Genomic DNA, 16,094 nt, shown 5'->3' with positions numbered 1-16,094 from the left:
TACCTACATTATTTTTGTATCCATAAATTCTATACTATGTATAAATTATTGAGATGTTTAACACCTGCCATTGAACTCATTTTATTGTGCCAAAACAGTGGTAAAATAAGGACTAGAACTTTTTTAGGAACGAATGCCTATCTGTGAATCTGAAAGTGTAGAATGTGGTGGAAGGGGGCAAAAAAAAAAAAAAAAAAAAAAAAATTGCAGCAACTCCTGTAGAGGCTTTTACTTATAAGCTAAATCTAGTAAAATACATAAGCATGCACAAAAGACAAACAAACCAGGTCTTTGGTTAGGACATGTGATGATAAGAAAGAGTCCCCAGCACCATGGTAAGACCAGAGAACTTACCTGAAACTTCCCTGGGCAAAGAAAAATGGGAATGAACTCAATAAGGAATAAAGAATACAGGGCATATAGACTGAAGTTATGATTTAAACTCAGTTATAATATACATTATTTATCCATGTGAAAATGAAGTCTGCTTTATAATAATAAAGCAGGGAACATTTCATGCAAAGACAGGCACAATAAAGGACAGAAATGGTATGGTCCTAACAGAAGCAGAAGATATTGAGAAGAGGTGGCAAGAACACTCAGAAGAACTATACGAAAAAGATCTTAATGACCCAGATAACCACAATGGTGTGATCACTCATCTAGAGCCAGAATTCTGGAATGCGAAGTCAAGTGGGCTTAGGAAGCATGACTTAGAACAAAGCTAGTGGAGGCAATAGAATTCCAGTTGAGCTAACCCTAAAAGATGATGCTGTGAAAGTGCTGCACTCAATACACCAGCAAATTTGGAAAACTCAGCAGTGGCCACCAGACTGGAAAATGTCAGTTTTCATCCCAATCCCAAAGAAAGGCAATGTCAAAGAATGTTTGAACTACCGCACAATTGCACTCATCTCACACGACTTGCAAAGTAATGCTCAAAATTCTCGAAGGGAGGCTTCAACAGTATGTGAACCAAGAACTTCCAGATATTCAAGCTGGATTTAGAAAAGACAAAGGAACCAGAGATCAAATTGCCAACATCTATTGGATCATAGAAAAAGCAAAAGAATTCCAGAAAAACATCTACTTCTGCTTTATTGACTACACCAAAGCCTTGACTGTGTGGATCACAACAAACTGTGGAAAATTCTGAAAGAGATGGGAATACCAGACCACCTTACCTGCTTCCTGAGAAACCTGTATGCAGATCAAGAAGCAACAGTTAGAACTGGACATGAAACAATGAACTGGTTCAAAATTGAGAAAGGAGTACATCAAAGCTGTATATTGTCACCCTGCTTATTTAACTTATATGCAGAGTACATCATGAGAAATGCCGGGCTGGATGAAACCCAAGTAGGAATCAAGATTGCCAGGAGAAATATCAATAACCTCATATATGCAGATGATACCACTGTTATGGCAGAAAACGAAGAGAAACTGAAGAGCCTCTTGATGAAAAGTGAAAGAGGAGAATGAAAAAGTTGGCTTAAAACTCAACACTCAAAAAACTAAGACCATGGCATCTAATCCCATCACTTCATGGCAAATAGATGGGGAAAAAATGGAAAAAATGTTTCTTGGGCTCCAAAATCATTGCAGATGGTGACTGCAGCCATGAAATTAAAAGACGCTTGCTCCTTGGAAGAAAAGCTATGACAGACCTAGACAGTATATTAAAAGGCAGAGACATCACTTTTCCGACAGACTTCCGTCTAGTCAAAGCTATGGTTTTTCCGGTAGTTCAAAGCTATAGTTTTTCCAGTAGTCAAGTATGAATATGAGAGTTGGACCATAAAGAAGGCTGAGTGCCGAATAATTGATGCTTTTGAATGGTGGTGCTGTAGAAGACTCTTGAGAGTCCCTTGGACCACAGGGAGATCAAACCAGCCAATCCTAAAGGAAATCAACCCTGAATATTCATTGGAAGGACTGATGCTGAAGCTGAAACTCCAATACTTTGGCCACCTGATGCAAAGAGCTGACTCTTGGAAAAGACCCTAATGCTGGGAAAGATTGAAGGCAGGAAGAGAAGGGGATGACAGAGGATGAGGTGATTGGATGGCATCATTGACTCAAAGGACATGAGTTTGAGCAACCTCCAAGAGTTGGTGAAGGACAGGGAAGCCTGGCATGCTGCAGTCCATGGGGTCACAAAGAGTCAGACATGACTGAGCGACTGAACTGAATTTACAACATTAAGATCTTGTTTGTCCAGGATATCCCCAACACATTCCAAAGAACTTCAAACTAAAGTGTGAGGAGGAGGGAGAAGCTATAACAGAGTCACTGAAATTGTGAACATTTCAAAGGTGAACACCATGTCTTACTCAATTTTGAATCCCCAGAATACTTGGCCCACATTTATTGTTTAGTATAGAATGGATGGGACAAAAATCCATACATAAGTGCTTCCATTCATCTCCTCATAACCTCCAAGTAGTCATATTTTTATCCCACTTAGCTTCCTTTTGCTTGGTATGTGTGTGTGTTAGTTGCTCAGTCATGTCTGACTCTTTGCAGGCTCTTCTGTCCATGGGATTTTCCAGGCAAGAATACTGGAATGGGTTGCTGTTTCCTCCTCCAGGGGATCTTCTTGACCCAGAGATCAAACCTGTGTCTCTGCATTGCAGGTGGATTCTTTATCACTGGGCCATCTAGGAAGCCCTCCTCTTGCTTATTTCTTAAGATTTGTTTGACATTTATGAGGAACCACTCGAGTTGGTTTAGAAAATAGAGGTTCTATAACATTATGGCTCAAGAGAATGAGAATCTCTGAGCTGCAGAGGAATGGAATAGTTTGAGAAGACTGAAGAGGGCAGATAAGTGTATGATAGGAAGTATTGCTATAGCTTATAAATTGGATTCCTTTTAACATCTTTTGAGAGACTTCAGGTAGAAATTTGAGTTATTTTTAATTACTTATGAACAATGAACTGTGTTTCTTAAGTATCATAATGTGCCCACCTGGGCCAGTGTAGCAGCCCTGTCTTATGGTTGTGTGTGTGAGTCACTTAGTTGTGTCCAACTCTCTGTAACCCCATGGATTGTAGCCTGCCAGGCTCCTCTGTCAATGGTATTCCCAAGCAAGAATATTGGAGTCAGTAGACATTCCCTTCTTTAGGGGATCTTCCTGTCCCAGGGATTGAACCTGGGACTCTGGCACTGCGGGCAGATTCTCTACCATCTGAGGCACCAGGGAAGTCTTATGGTTGGGTCCTGGATAAAAGGATAAAAGATGACTATTATGACATATACAGCAGAGGAGCAGTGAAGAAGCTGCCCAGAAAGTTATTTCTCAAAAGAACAACATAAAAGAGAGCTTAGTCTATCATTCATGGTTTTAGACATCTACAAATCAATGAAAAGCAGCTAAGAGAAACCTTGAAATAAAAACCCAGCAGCCTCAAATGGGCTGAGACTCATGCTTGAGAATAGCAAAGGAAAAGTGAGTTTTGGGGAAAGGATATGAAAAAAGAAAGAATATAGGTATACATATAGCTTCCCTGGTAGCTCAGCTGGTAAAGAATCCACCTGCAATGTGGGAGACCTGGGTTTGATCCCTGAGTTGGGAAAATTCCCTGGAGAAGGGAAAGGCTACCCACACCAGTATTCTGGCCTGGAGAATTCCATGGGTTGTATAGTCCATGGGGTTGCAAAGAGTCGGACACGACTGAGCAACTTTCACTTTCACTTTCATATGTATAGTAGAATCACTTCACTGTACACCTGAAGCTAACACAATATTGTAAATCAACTATACTCCAATATAAAATAAAAATTAATTTAAAAAGGAGAAGTAAGTTTTGTTATGAAATGTCTAATGAAAGTGTGGCCTTAAAAAGCCACATAAAGATAGAAACAGTAGAAAGAATACTTGATTAACCATTAAAAAATGGAAAAAATTCTACTCTTCTAAAAGGATCCTATAATCCAGTCACAAGTTGAATAAAGATGCATTAATATTACTATTATAATATAGATTGCAAAAATTAACATACAGACATTGTAGTGCAATTTGAGATATCAAAGTGGTGGTTTAGTCTATTACAGAGGATTTTCTAGTAAATTCAGATAAATTCATTGATATTTTCCTTTTATTGTTGTTATTGTTCAGTCACTCAGTCATGTCTGACTCTTTGCGACCCCATGGACTGCAGCACTCCAGGCTTCCCTGTCCTTTACCATCTCCCAGAGCTTGTTCAAACTCATGTCCATTGAGTTGGTGATGCCATCAAACCATATTGTCCTCTGTCATCCCCTTCTTCTCCTGCTTTCCATCTTTCCCAGCATCAGGGTCTTTTCTAATAAGTCAGCCCTTTGCATTAAGTGGCCAAAGTATTGGAGTTTCAGCTTTAGCATCAGTCCTTCCAATGAATATTCAGGGTTGATTTCTTTTAGGATTGACTGGTTTGATCTCCTTGCAGTCCAAGGGACTCTCAAGAGTCTTCTCCAGCACCACAGTTCAAAAGCATTGGTTCTTCAGTGCTCAGCTTTCTTTATAGTCCAACTCTCACATCCATACATGACCACTGGAAAAACCATAGCTTTGACTAGATGGACTTTTGTCAGCAAAGTAATGTCTCTGCTTTTTAATATGGTTTGTCATAGCTTTTATTCCAAGGAGCAAGCTCTTTTAATATCATGACTGCAGTTACTATCTTCAGTGATTTTGGAGCTCAAGAAGATAAAGTCCGTCACTTTTTCCATTTTTTCCCCATCTATTTGCCATGAATAGATGGGACCAGATGCCATGATCTTAGTTTTTTGAATGTTGAGTTTTAAGCCAGTTTTTCACTTTCCCCTTTTCCCTTCATCACGTGGCTCTTTAACTCCTCTTTGCTTTCTGCCATAAGGGTGGTGTCATCAGCATATCTGAGGTTATTTATATTTCTCCCAGCAATCTTGATTCCTGCTTGTGCTTCATCCAGCCAAGCATTTCACATGATGTACTTTGCATATAAGTTAAATAAGCAGGGTGACAGTATATAGTCTTGACGTATTCTTTTCTCAATTTTGAACCAGTCCATTATTCCATGTCCAGTTCTAACTGTTGCCTCTTGACCTGCATACAGGTTTCTCAGGAAGCAGGTAAGATGATCTGGTGTTCCTATCTCCTTAACAGTTTTCCAAAGTTTATTGTGATCCACACAGTCAAAGGTTGTGTCAATGAACCATAGTCAATGAAGCAAAAGTAGATGTTTTTCTGGAATTCTCTTGCTTTTTCTATGATCCAATGAATGTTGGCAATTTGATCTTTGGTTCCTCTGCCTTTTTTAAATCCAGCTTGAATATCTGGAAATTCTCGGTTCACATACTGTTGAAGCCTCCCTTCGAGAATTTTGAGCATTACTTTGCTAGTGTGTGAGATGAATACAATGGTGTGGTAGTTCAAACATTTTTTGGCATTGCCTTTCTTTGGGACTGGAAGAAAAACACCTTTTCCAGTCCTGAGGCCACTAATGAGTTTTCCAAATTTGCTTGCATATTGAGTGCAGCACTCTCACAGCATCATCTTTCAGGATTTGAAATAGCTCAGCTCAAATTCCATTACTTCCACTAGCTTTGTTTGTAGTGATGCTTCCTAAGGTCCACTTGACTTCACACTCCAGGATGTCTGGCTCTAGATGAGTGATCACACCATCATGGTTTTTCTGGATCATTAAGATCTTTTTTGTATAGTTCCTCTGTGTATTTTTTGCCACCTCTTCTTAATATCTTTTGCCTCTGTTAGGTCCATACCATTTCTGTACTTTATTTTGGCCATCTTTGCCAAATGAAATGTTCCCTTGATATCTCTAATTTTCTTGAAGAGATCTCTAGTCTCTCCTATTCTATTGTTTTCCTCTATTTCTTTACTTTGATCACTTTAGGAAGGGTTTCATGTTTCTCCTTGCTATTCTTTGGAACTCTGCATTCAGATGGGTGTATCTTTCCTTTTCTCCTTTGCCTTTCAGTTCTCTTCTTTTCACAGCTTTTTGTAAGGCCTCCTCAGACAACCATTTTGCATTGTTGCATTTCTTTTTCTTGGAGACGGTTTTGATCACCACCTCCTGTACAATGTTATGAACCTCCATCCATAGTTCCTCAGGCACTCTGTCTATCAGATCTAATCCCTTGAATATATTTGTCACTTCCACTGTACAATTGCAAGGGATTTAATTTAGGTCATACCTGCATGGCCTGGTAATTTTCCCTACTTTCTTCAACTTACTTCTGAATTTTGCAATAAGGATTTCATGATCTAAGCCACAGTCAGCTCCCAGTCTTGTTTTTGCTGATTGTATAGAGCTTCTTCATCTTCAGCTACAAATAATATAATCATTCTGATTTCAGTATTGACCATCTGGTGATGTCCGTGTGTAGAGTTGTCTCTTGTGTTGTTGGAAGAAGGTGTTTGTTATGAGCAGTGTGTTCTTTTGGCAGAACTCTGTTGGACTTCTCCCTGCTTCATTTTGTACTCCAAAGCTAAACTTGCCTGCCTCTTCAGGTCTCTCTTGACTTCCTACTTATAAATAAATATATATATTTTTTTTAATATATATTTTTTTATATATATTTATTTATATTATAAATATATTATAATAATTATATATATTAAATAAATAATTATATATTAAATAAATTATATATATATATATTATATATATATATATAATAAATTATATATTAAATAAAAATATATATAAAATTATATATATTATAATATTTTTATTATATTTATTTATAATATATTATATTATATATATTATATATATTATTATTATATTATTATTATATATATATAATATAATTAAATAATATAATATAATTAATTATATTAATATAATAATAATATATTATTAATATATTAATATATATTATATATATAATATATTATATATATAATATATAATATATATATATAATATAAATATAATATATTTATTATATATTTTTATATAAATAAATATATATATATTTCTTTTTATAATATATTTGTTTTTTTTAGTTTTTAAAGTAAATTGAAAAATATTTTTATTTGCCTTTTAACAATTCCATATTTTATTAGATAGAAAACTACTTAAAGTACTACTTTGATTTAATTCTAACAATAAGTAGTTGTTCATGTATCTGAATGCTTAGGATAAAGTAACTGTATTTATGTGCAGTTTATAAATGAGGCAGACCTTTCCTATGCTTACGCATGTTTCTTGTCTATAGAAAAGTAAAACTGAAATGGTATAGGGGAGGGGAATCAGATCAAAAGAAGTAGTAATTTCATACAAAAAAGTCTACCCAGGGAGAAGAAGGAAGTGCTAAAGGGGAAATTCTAAAGCAAGTCATGTCATTTCTCGTAAAATTTTAAGAACCAAAAGAGATGTTTTAAAGATACTGACATGGAGTTATATGCAACTCTTTAGTGAGATAAACTGTTTAGCAAACCTGTACAAACCTTTCAGAGAAGCAATTTCGCAACAGACATCAAGAGTTCAGATGTGTGTCATGGGGGCAAGATGAAGAATGCAGTGCTGTTTCCTGAGATGGGAAGTCTCATGAATTTAATTGGCCAGATGACAGTGACCAAATGCATAGTGAGGAAGCCCCAGGTTTGTGGAGGCTTATTACACAGCAATAGATAGCTGGAACAAAGATGAGGAGTTAGATTTTGGAAATGTGCTTGAAGATGTTTAAAAAGCAGAGATTCAGTTCTGTGGCCCAGGAGAGAGCACTGGGCTTTGGAATTTCCTTATGATATTCCTGGGTCTTATCTATCTCAAATTGTATGTGGTCACAATCACAGAGCATTTTCACATTCTTTATTTCATTGATCTTAATAATAAACCCTTGAAAAAATGGGGAGCGTATCATTATAATAGAGTTGAGAAAATTGAGACTCAGGAAGATTTTACAATTTATAGGAAACCCCATGGCTTAGAACTCAGAACATAGGTCTTAAAGCAATTATCCTCCAATTGATAATAAAATTAAGAAAAAAGAAGATAAGTCTTCTGATTCCCAGAAAAGGCTATTTCTACTGCACTTTGTTGTGCTAGAGGGAGACAGGGAAGATGCCTGCCAGTGAGGAGTGGGCCCAGAGATCAGAGAGCTGAGAAACTCAAGTCTGAGGAGGGCCAAAGGAGGAGATTTAAAAAATACTTCTCAAATTTCTCCACAAAAACATCCATTACTGGGAAAGAAACAATAATGATACCCCCAGGAAGATCTGGACAGATAGCCTGAAAGGAAGTTCTTTGATGTCATTCATTCATAGGATTAACAATTATTTATTGAGCCCATGCCACGTGTTAGGCACTGTATTAGGTTCAGCAATGGACAAGGTCCCTGCGGTCACAGAGCTCCAGGAAACAGACAACCAAGCAGTTCACCAATCATAACCTGGAACCTGAGGCTTCTAGGAGGAAGTGACACAAGAATGGGCGGAGCTGGAGAGGGGGCATGCAGGGCATTTCAGGCAGAAGGAAAGGCATGTATATTGGCCTAGAGGCAGGAGAGAAAGCACCTCCTCCAAGGCAAACAGCAAAGTTAAATTCAGATGAAATGTGGTTATGGGGTGTTGTTTTATCACTCAGTCATGTCCAACTCTTTTGTGACCCCATGGACTGTTGTCCACCAGGCTCCTGAGCCCTTGAGTTTTCCCAGGCAAGAATACTGGAGTAGGTTGCCATTTCCTTCTCCAGGGGATCTTCCTGACCCAGGGATTGAACCCACATCTCCTGCATTGGCAGGTGGGTTTTTTGTAAAACCACTGTGCCACCAGGCTTTGGGATGAGGGAATCATAAACCGAAGATAAAAGAACTATCTGTAGGCATACTCTGGACATGAAGAGATTTAGACACAATGGCCTCATGTCTAAAGAAAGTGCTGAAATAGCCCGCTTCTCTTGGCATTTCTATCTTCCCCAACTATTGGATGAATACTTCATACCAGCCCCTACTCCCAAGATCATATTAGTGACCTATGAGTTGAGTAAGCCCCATGGAGCTCTCACATAGCAACAAGCAGCCTGAAGATATCTTGTCTCTAGACTTAGTGTAGGGGAGCAGAATGTGCCACACTAATATACGTCTCTTTGGCATATTAATTGTTTTAAGCTGGTTGTTTTCTAAGGAAATAGCAGACATGGTAAACATTCTGAAAACCTTGTACGAGTTACCCTTTCGTAAGAAACATTTATATTTGTAAGGGAAATCTCCATTAATAAAGGTGTCTCCCTCTCTGTACCAGAAGAGGAGGAGGACCAAATCTCTAGAAACTCTTATCAGTGGAGAAGGCACTAACTTAAATCTGCCTAACAAACTTACCCTTATTTGCTGTGCTTTTCCTGATAACCTCCCAGAACTGTCACCCTCAACATTCTCTTTCGTCTTCAGCAGAGGATGGTACTTAAGATGAGGGCTTCAGCCATTTTAGCGAGTTACTTGTTTTTTCTGGGTTTCACCCATGTACACAATATTAAACTCTGATTTTCTCTTGTTAGCTTATCTCATGTCAATTTAATTCTTACACCACTCAGAGATCCTAGAAGGGCAGAGAAAATTTTCTTCCTCCCCCAAAGCCAGTCATAAACCAGATCCAATGTTCTGCCACCCTGAGAGGCCTTGCATGAGTAGCCAACAGGATTTCCTTTAAGTATTGCTATCTCATCTGCCTCAGAATCACATACTATCATAATTTTAAAATGCTATTTTGTTTCCCATGCTCAAACTCACTTTTACTCATTTTTTCCATAGTAGTGAACATTAAAGCACCTTTAATGAAAAAGACATAAATATTTATTAGGGGAAATAGCGAGAAAGGCAATAGCTTAGTTCTCAGTTCTCAGCTGACCTAGGAAGACAGGTAGTGGAGGGCTGGACAACTGTAACAGGAAAAGGAAAGTTGCCACACAGGGGATCAGAACACAACCATGGCAGGATGAACCTTAACTCTTAATCAGATGTTCCAGGGTTTCCCTGCTACTGAGGCCTCTGCTCAGACTCTCACTCAGTGACCCTAGACAGAGCCATCCTTCCCAAGTTTCCTTTCCCACAATTTTGATTTCTCTCTGGAGCAATGACATTATTTACTTTTGCTCATGAAACAACTCCTTGCATAGACAGAGGTCTCAAAGAATGCCTCAAGGATCACGGCACCCCTGAGCCTACAATGTGGCAGCTACCCATGCAGCTTTCTGTTATTTGTTATGCAAAGAGACTTCACAGATGACAAACCATAGCACTAAATGTGAGAGGACTACTTCTCCATCTCACCAAAGTTCTATTTTTGTTGCTTCCCCTTGAGAAAAGAGATGGAGCCTGATTTTCCAAAGCTTAAGGAAGAATCCCCAACCCCGCTGCCAGGATGCAAATCCTTGCTGCCTGGAACCACTACTCCACTTCAGGTGGAGACACGCCCCGTATTCCCTTTTCCATCTGACTGGGCCTCCAGTGCACAGTTACAGGCAGACAATCTGTGGAAAGTACCTTGTATGCTGATTGCCAGGAACAAGTGAGGCAGCAGTAGAATTTCCAGACTCAGAGACCACTCCCGCCTTCTGGAGCACATACTCCTCTTCTCCAGAACTTTACGGGAACTCTGGACACAGACCAGAGCCAAGCCAGAAAGAGACCAAAGGCACCTTTAATTCAAGGCTTAAGGTTAGACGTCTCCACCCAGAAACTCATGGGTGGGGCCTGGGGACCAAAAACAGGAAGCCCCATCGCTTTTTTTTTTTTTTTAAATTAAACCACTAAGAAACTAAGAAACTAAGAACAGACTTGCGGATATGGTGGCAGAGGGAGAGGGTGGGACGAATTGAGAGAGTAGCTCTGAAACACCCATTTGCCGGGGTCCGGCCCCGGTGGATCCAGGGAATTCGAAGTGGGGACGGCGTCGGCGAGGATCAGGAAACAATTGCTTAATTAAACGTTAATTAAGGATATAAAGAGTAATAGAATGAGGATAGCTCAGTGAGGAAATTCAGTGGAGAAAAGAAGCTGAAATAAGGATAGCTCAGTGAGGAAATTCAGTGGAGAAAAGAGGCTGAATAATTCAGCCAGAAGGTAAGAGAAAGAACGACATGGTGAGACCAAGTTTCGGTGAACAAGGCCCGCACTTTAATTTCCAAAGTAGTTTTTATACCTTAAGTTATGCATAGAGGATAATGGGGGAAGGGGTAGAGTCATGCAGTAAGCCAGGCTTTCTTCCTGCAAACTTATCATATGCAAAAGTTTAGGTGATTTGCATCATCTTCTGGCCCGGAGGCCTTTTTCTCTAAAGGTGATTATTCTAAAGTCAGGCGCCAGCCTCCAAAAAGCATTAGATAAAGTTGCATTCCTACAGAGCAAAGGTGTGGTGGGCTATAACAAGAAAAAGAATTAATTCAAGGGTCCCAGGTTACAAACATTAAAGCTACTACTTTCACCAATTATATTAATCAATACACTGCCAGGGACACAGCAGGTAAGGGATATGGAGACTTAGCAGCAAACATTGGCCCAACAAGTGAAAATCCCTTCACCAATACAATTTCTAATCAATCTTTTAACTGCTCAAAGGAATCTGTATTTAGACAGTTTAGAACATCTCATGCCTCTCACAGTTTGGAGGCTCTGAGCAATCACATGTGGCCGGAAAAACCTATTCAGGCAGGCTAGAGGACTTCCAAGGGAGTTTGTAGGTTGAAACACTGTCACACCCAGGAATTATTAACTGGAGCTGTAAGCTAACTCTTTTTTCAGAGAGGTAGTGGGGGACAGCCCCCCGTAAAGTCAGAGGTGTAGGTGAAAGCACAAAGCAGAAAGTAGGCAGACTCTGGTTTTGGGGGTAGATTGCTTGAGAATTTCCAGGGAGACTCCTGAGGCTTGATCCCGCCTTTGCGTATGCCAAGCCTCCTTCCTCATGACCTTTGCCAGGGGCGGAGCTCGCTCCCCGCACCCATTACCATATGGAAAACTAGACAGTTGGTGGACATTTTCAGTATGACTCAGGGAGCAAATGACAACCTAGAGGGGTGGGATGGGGTGAGAGGTGGGAGGGAGGGCCACGAGGGTGGAAATATACATATACATGTAGCTGGTTCATGTTGATATATGGTGGAAATGAACACAATGTTGTAACGCAATTATCCTTCAATTTAAAATAAATTTAAATTAAAAAAAAAAAACAATTTTGTTTGAATGTGTGTTAGTTTTCTTTTCTGGTGAGAGGATCCATAGATTCCAATGGTTTTCAGAGGGATTGGTACTCAGGAAAGGTTAAAGACCCCTGATAGTGAATATCTGCTTTTGGTTTCCCAGCCAGGAAACACCCTGATTAACCAGAGTACCCACCCAAGGGGATTTCTGACCTGAGCCAACTCTAAATCACGTGAGGAGTAGAAAGTAGATCATGTGTGGCATAGGCTGGTTGCACAAAATGTGGGAAATCAGACCTACACAGTTTGAGTACTGGTCTCCCCCACCCACACCCAGGCTCTTCCTGCCTTTTGGGTAAGTTCACTATTTAAACCTTTACATTGGCCTACCCACTGAACATTAGTATTATTATTATTAACCTATATTCAAATATTGTATTACTAACCTATTATCAAAGGTTATTTGACCCAAATGAATGTATTCTGCACCCTTGTGGTCAAAGAGTTTCAGGCCCATCCCTCTTGAATCTAAATGAATTAGTCGCCCACCCAGGACACTTTGAAGACCCATAAGGAAAGTCACAGTCCCTGATATACCATATTTGTAGCAATTTCAGACTGGGGACATTTCTGATTTTCAACATGGAGATGACCAATAAAAACACCACTCTCCTCAATCTGTGAACTCCTGTCTTGGAAGTAGTTACCCTCCCCAAAATATCAGCATGGGGAAATGGAGTCAGCTCACTACTGGAAACTGCGTATGACACCCTATTTACCTGATCATATTGGAGCCCTGTGAGGTGAGGAAACAGGTATTACTACTTGTATTTTATAACTGAAACTCAGGGTCAGATTTTCCTGAGGTCATGTGCAGCTCCAGTCAACCCCAGTCTTCTTCACTCAGCTCTTCCCCTCATGTAAGCTACAGTAAATCTTTGGACTAGAAGAAAAGATGAGACTGAAGTAGAATGAGCAAGATCAAAGTAAGGTTAACTACTGCTACTGCTGCTAAGTCACTTCAGTCGTGTTGGGCTCTGTGCGACCCCACTGATGGCAGCCCACCAGGCTCCCCCGTCCCTGGGATTCTCCAGGCAAGAACACTGGAGTGGGTTGCCATTTCCTTCTCCAATGCAGGAAAGTGAAAAGTGAGAGTGAAGTCGCTCAGTCATGTCCGACTCTTCGCGACCCCATGGACTGCAGCCCACCAGGCTCTTCCGTCCATAGGATTTTCCAGGCAAGAGTACTGGAGTGGGGTGCCATCGCCTTCTCTGGAGGTTAACTAAGGAAGACTTAAAAGCAAACCATGAAAAAGAAGCTGAGAAGGAGTGTTCTTTACCACTAGTGCCACCTGGGAAGCCATCTGAGAAGGAGTAGGGCAAATGACAGAACAAGGTAAGGGACAGAAGTGAACTGAACGTGGGCTTTGCTCGGACTTTGGCTCCTCTGGGGATTTTGCAAAAGGGCTGTTGTCCAGTGTTTTGCTGAAGCATTTGAGATCTTAACCAGCAGAGAATAGCAAGATCTATTCCCAACCACCTAGGATGAAAGGTGGGACCTCCCAGTTGGCACTAGTGGTAAAGAACCCACCTGCCAATGCAGGAGACACAAGATACGTGGGTTTGATCCCTGGGTTGGGAAGATCGCCTGTAGGAGAGCATGGAAACTCAACTCCAGTATTCTTGCCTGGAGAATCCTATGGACAGAGGAGCCTGGCAGGCTACAGTTCATGGGATCACACAGAGTGGGACACGACTGAAGTGACTTAACACACACCCATGCAGGATGAAAGCGAAAGGAAATGGCAACCCACTCCAGTGGAGAACCCCAGGGACGGGGGAGCCTGGTGGGCTGCCGTCTATGGGGTCGCACAGAGTCGAACACGACTGAAGTGACTTAGCAGCAGCAGCAGCACATGCAGGATGAAGGGTACTATTGCTGGCTGACTTCTTGCTGATTCCAGTAGGGGGCAGTACAGCACTGCAGGTGTTCCTTCCTCCCTATATCTATTGGATATTTCTAGAGCTACAAATGAGGATGTAGAAATAAAAGCTACACTCTTGTCTACTTTTAAGCAGCTTGCAATCCCATGAAGGAACCAGATAAAGAAGAAAAGCATTAAAATGTAGTGGTGAAACTACGGGGTCACTTAGAAAGACCACATAAATACAAACTATGTTATGAGAGGAGGCTACTGAGAGATGAGTGAATAGGTGCAACTCCTTTTAAGAATGATGAAAGTATGTTACATAAGGAAGATGAACACGGGTAATATCTGAGAAACTAGAGAACTTGGCTATGGAGAAGGAAATGGCAACCCACTCCAGTATTCTTGCCTGGAGAATCCCATGGACGGAGGATCCTGGTAGGCTACAGTCCATAGGGTCGCTAAGAGTCAGACACGACTGAGCGACTTCACTTTCACTTTTCACTTTCATGCATTGGAGAAGGAAATGGCAACCCACTCCAGTGTTCTTGCCTGGAGAATCCCAGGGATGGGGGAGCCTGGTGGGCTGCCGTCTGTGGGGTCGCACAGAGTCGGACACGACTGAAGCGACTTAGCAGCAGCAGCAGCAGAGAACTTGGCTGTTCAGGAAACTGAGGATATTTTAATGTGGCTGAAATAAAAGGAAAGAAAAACAGGTCTATAGTGTTAAGGTTTTAGCGAGCATAGATTAGGAGCTTGGATTTTATACTGAAGCCTTTCAAGGAGGTGTAAATAAAAGATTTGGGGCATAGGAGTATTCTACTTCAATTCAGAGGTTAGAAAGAAATCTGAAGAAGAGGATAATGAGACTAGAAGCAAGGAGATATTCCAAGGGTATTGGAAGAATTCATCTAACATTAATGAAGACCTGAGCTGCAGGGTGCGGCAGATGAAGAGAAGTCAGATTCAGCAAAACTTGATTTTTTATATGCAGGTTGACAGAGAGGGAGAAGAAAGAGTCTGGTTGCTGGCTTGAGTGATCAACCCAAGATAGGAGAAGGGATAAACTGGAACACGAGAAATGGTAAATTCAGTGTGGGATATGTTAAGATTAAGATGCCTAAGACAGAGTTGAATATTTGGATGTGGGGCTCAAGAGAGCGATCTGAGCTACCTACCAAGTACATGATTATGCAGCACATAAATTGTGATTGAGGTGATACCATGTGCTAGAAGGATCTCTCTCAGAAAGAGTATGTAAAGTGAAAAGGGGGTTGAGGGTTGAGGAGGGGCATCCCCTGTAGCCTATTCATGCCAGCCACCATGTCAGAAATACCATAGGCTGTATGGCTTAAAGGACATACGTTTACTTCTCACAGTTCAGAAGGCTGGGAAGTATAAGATCAGGGCACCAACAGACTCAGTGTCTAGAGAGAGTCCACTTACTGATTTAGAGATGAGCATCTTCACACTGGAAGATGTCCACTGTCCTTACATGGCAGAAGAGAAGAGGGAACTCTCTGAGAGAACTCTCTTTTAAAAGAGTCTTACTCTACAGTGAGGCCAAGATAGCGGAGTAGGAAGACCTTGAGCTCATGGGTATATCAAAATTATAACTATTTATAGAGTAACTATTAATGAGAAAAAAAATAAGACTAGCAGAAAAGATCTCCTACAAATAAAGATGTAAAGAAGAAGACACAATGAGACAGTAGAGAGTGAAAATGTGCTATGGTCAAGACCCATAACCCCAGGTGGGAGGATGGGGGTTATTAAATGGGAGGATTATTACAATTGTAGGGGTTCTTCCCAAGGATCACATGGTCTGAGCTCCACATACACTGGGCTTCCCAGCCCTGGGGTCCTGCACCTGGAAGATGAACCCCCAGAATATTTGACTTGGAAAGCCAATGGAGCTTGCTCTCAGGAGAGTGAGAAGGCTATGAAAGTAGACTTTCCAGTCTTACAAGGTTCTTAGAAACAAAACTTCATGTACTCTGGGACTCAGGGAATAGGCAGTAATTTGAAAGGAGCCTGTATCAGAC

At 40.5% G+C, this 16,094-nt stretch overlaps 1 protein-coding gene and 1 long non-coding RNA gene across 2 annotated transcripts in view; both read right to left on the bottom strand.

The window, feature by feature from the left end:
• CD48 (CD48 molecule) overlaps positions 1-10,668 on the bottom strand; it is a 30,524-nt gene extending 19,856 nt beyond the window's left edge. The window contains exon 1 of the mRNA XM_019987822.2: positions 10,471-10,668. Within this exon, the coding sequence (XP_019843381.2) occupies positions 10,471-10,552 (82 nt within the window). The 5' untranslated portion in view covers positions 10,553-10,668. The remainder of the gene's footprint in view (positions 1-10,470) is intronic.
• On the bottom strand, positions 2,902-10,464 carry LOC139180881 (uncharacterized). The gene is made up of 2 exons (XR_011565093.1): positions 7,439-10,464; positions 2,902-3,222 (listed from the first exon to the last, which is right to left on the bottom strand). It is a non-coding gene; the product is annotated as an uncharacterized lncRNA (long non-coding RNA).
• Positions 10,669-16,094: the final 5,426 nt, after the last annotated feature.

Source organism: Bos indicus, chromosome 3 (assembly GCF_029378745.1).
Source record: "Bos indicus isolate NIAB-ARS_2022 breed Sahiwal x Tharparkar chromosome 3, NIAB-ARS_B.indTharparkar_mat_pri_1.0, whole genome shotgun sequence".
NCBI lineage: Eukaryota > Metazoa > Chordata > Mammalia > Artiodactyla > Bovidae > Bos > Bos indicus.
The sequence above is the reverse complement of the archived record's forward strand: the minus strand, read 5'-3'. Positions and strand labels throughout refer to the sequence as shown.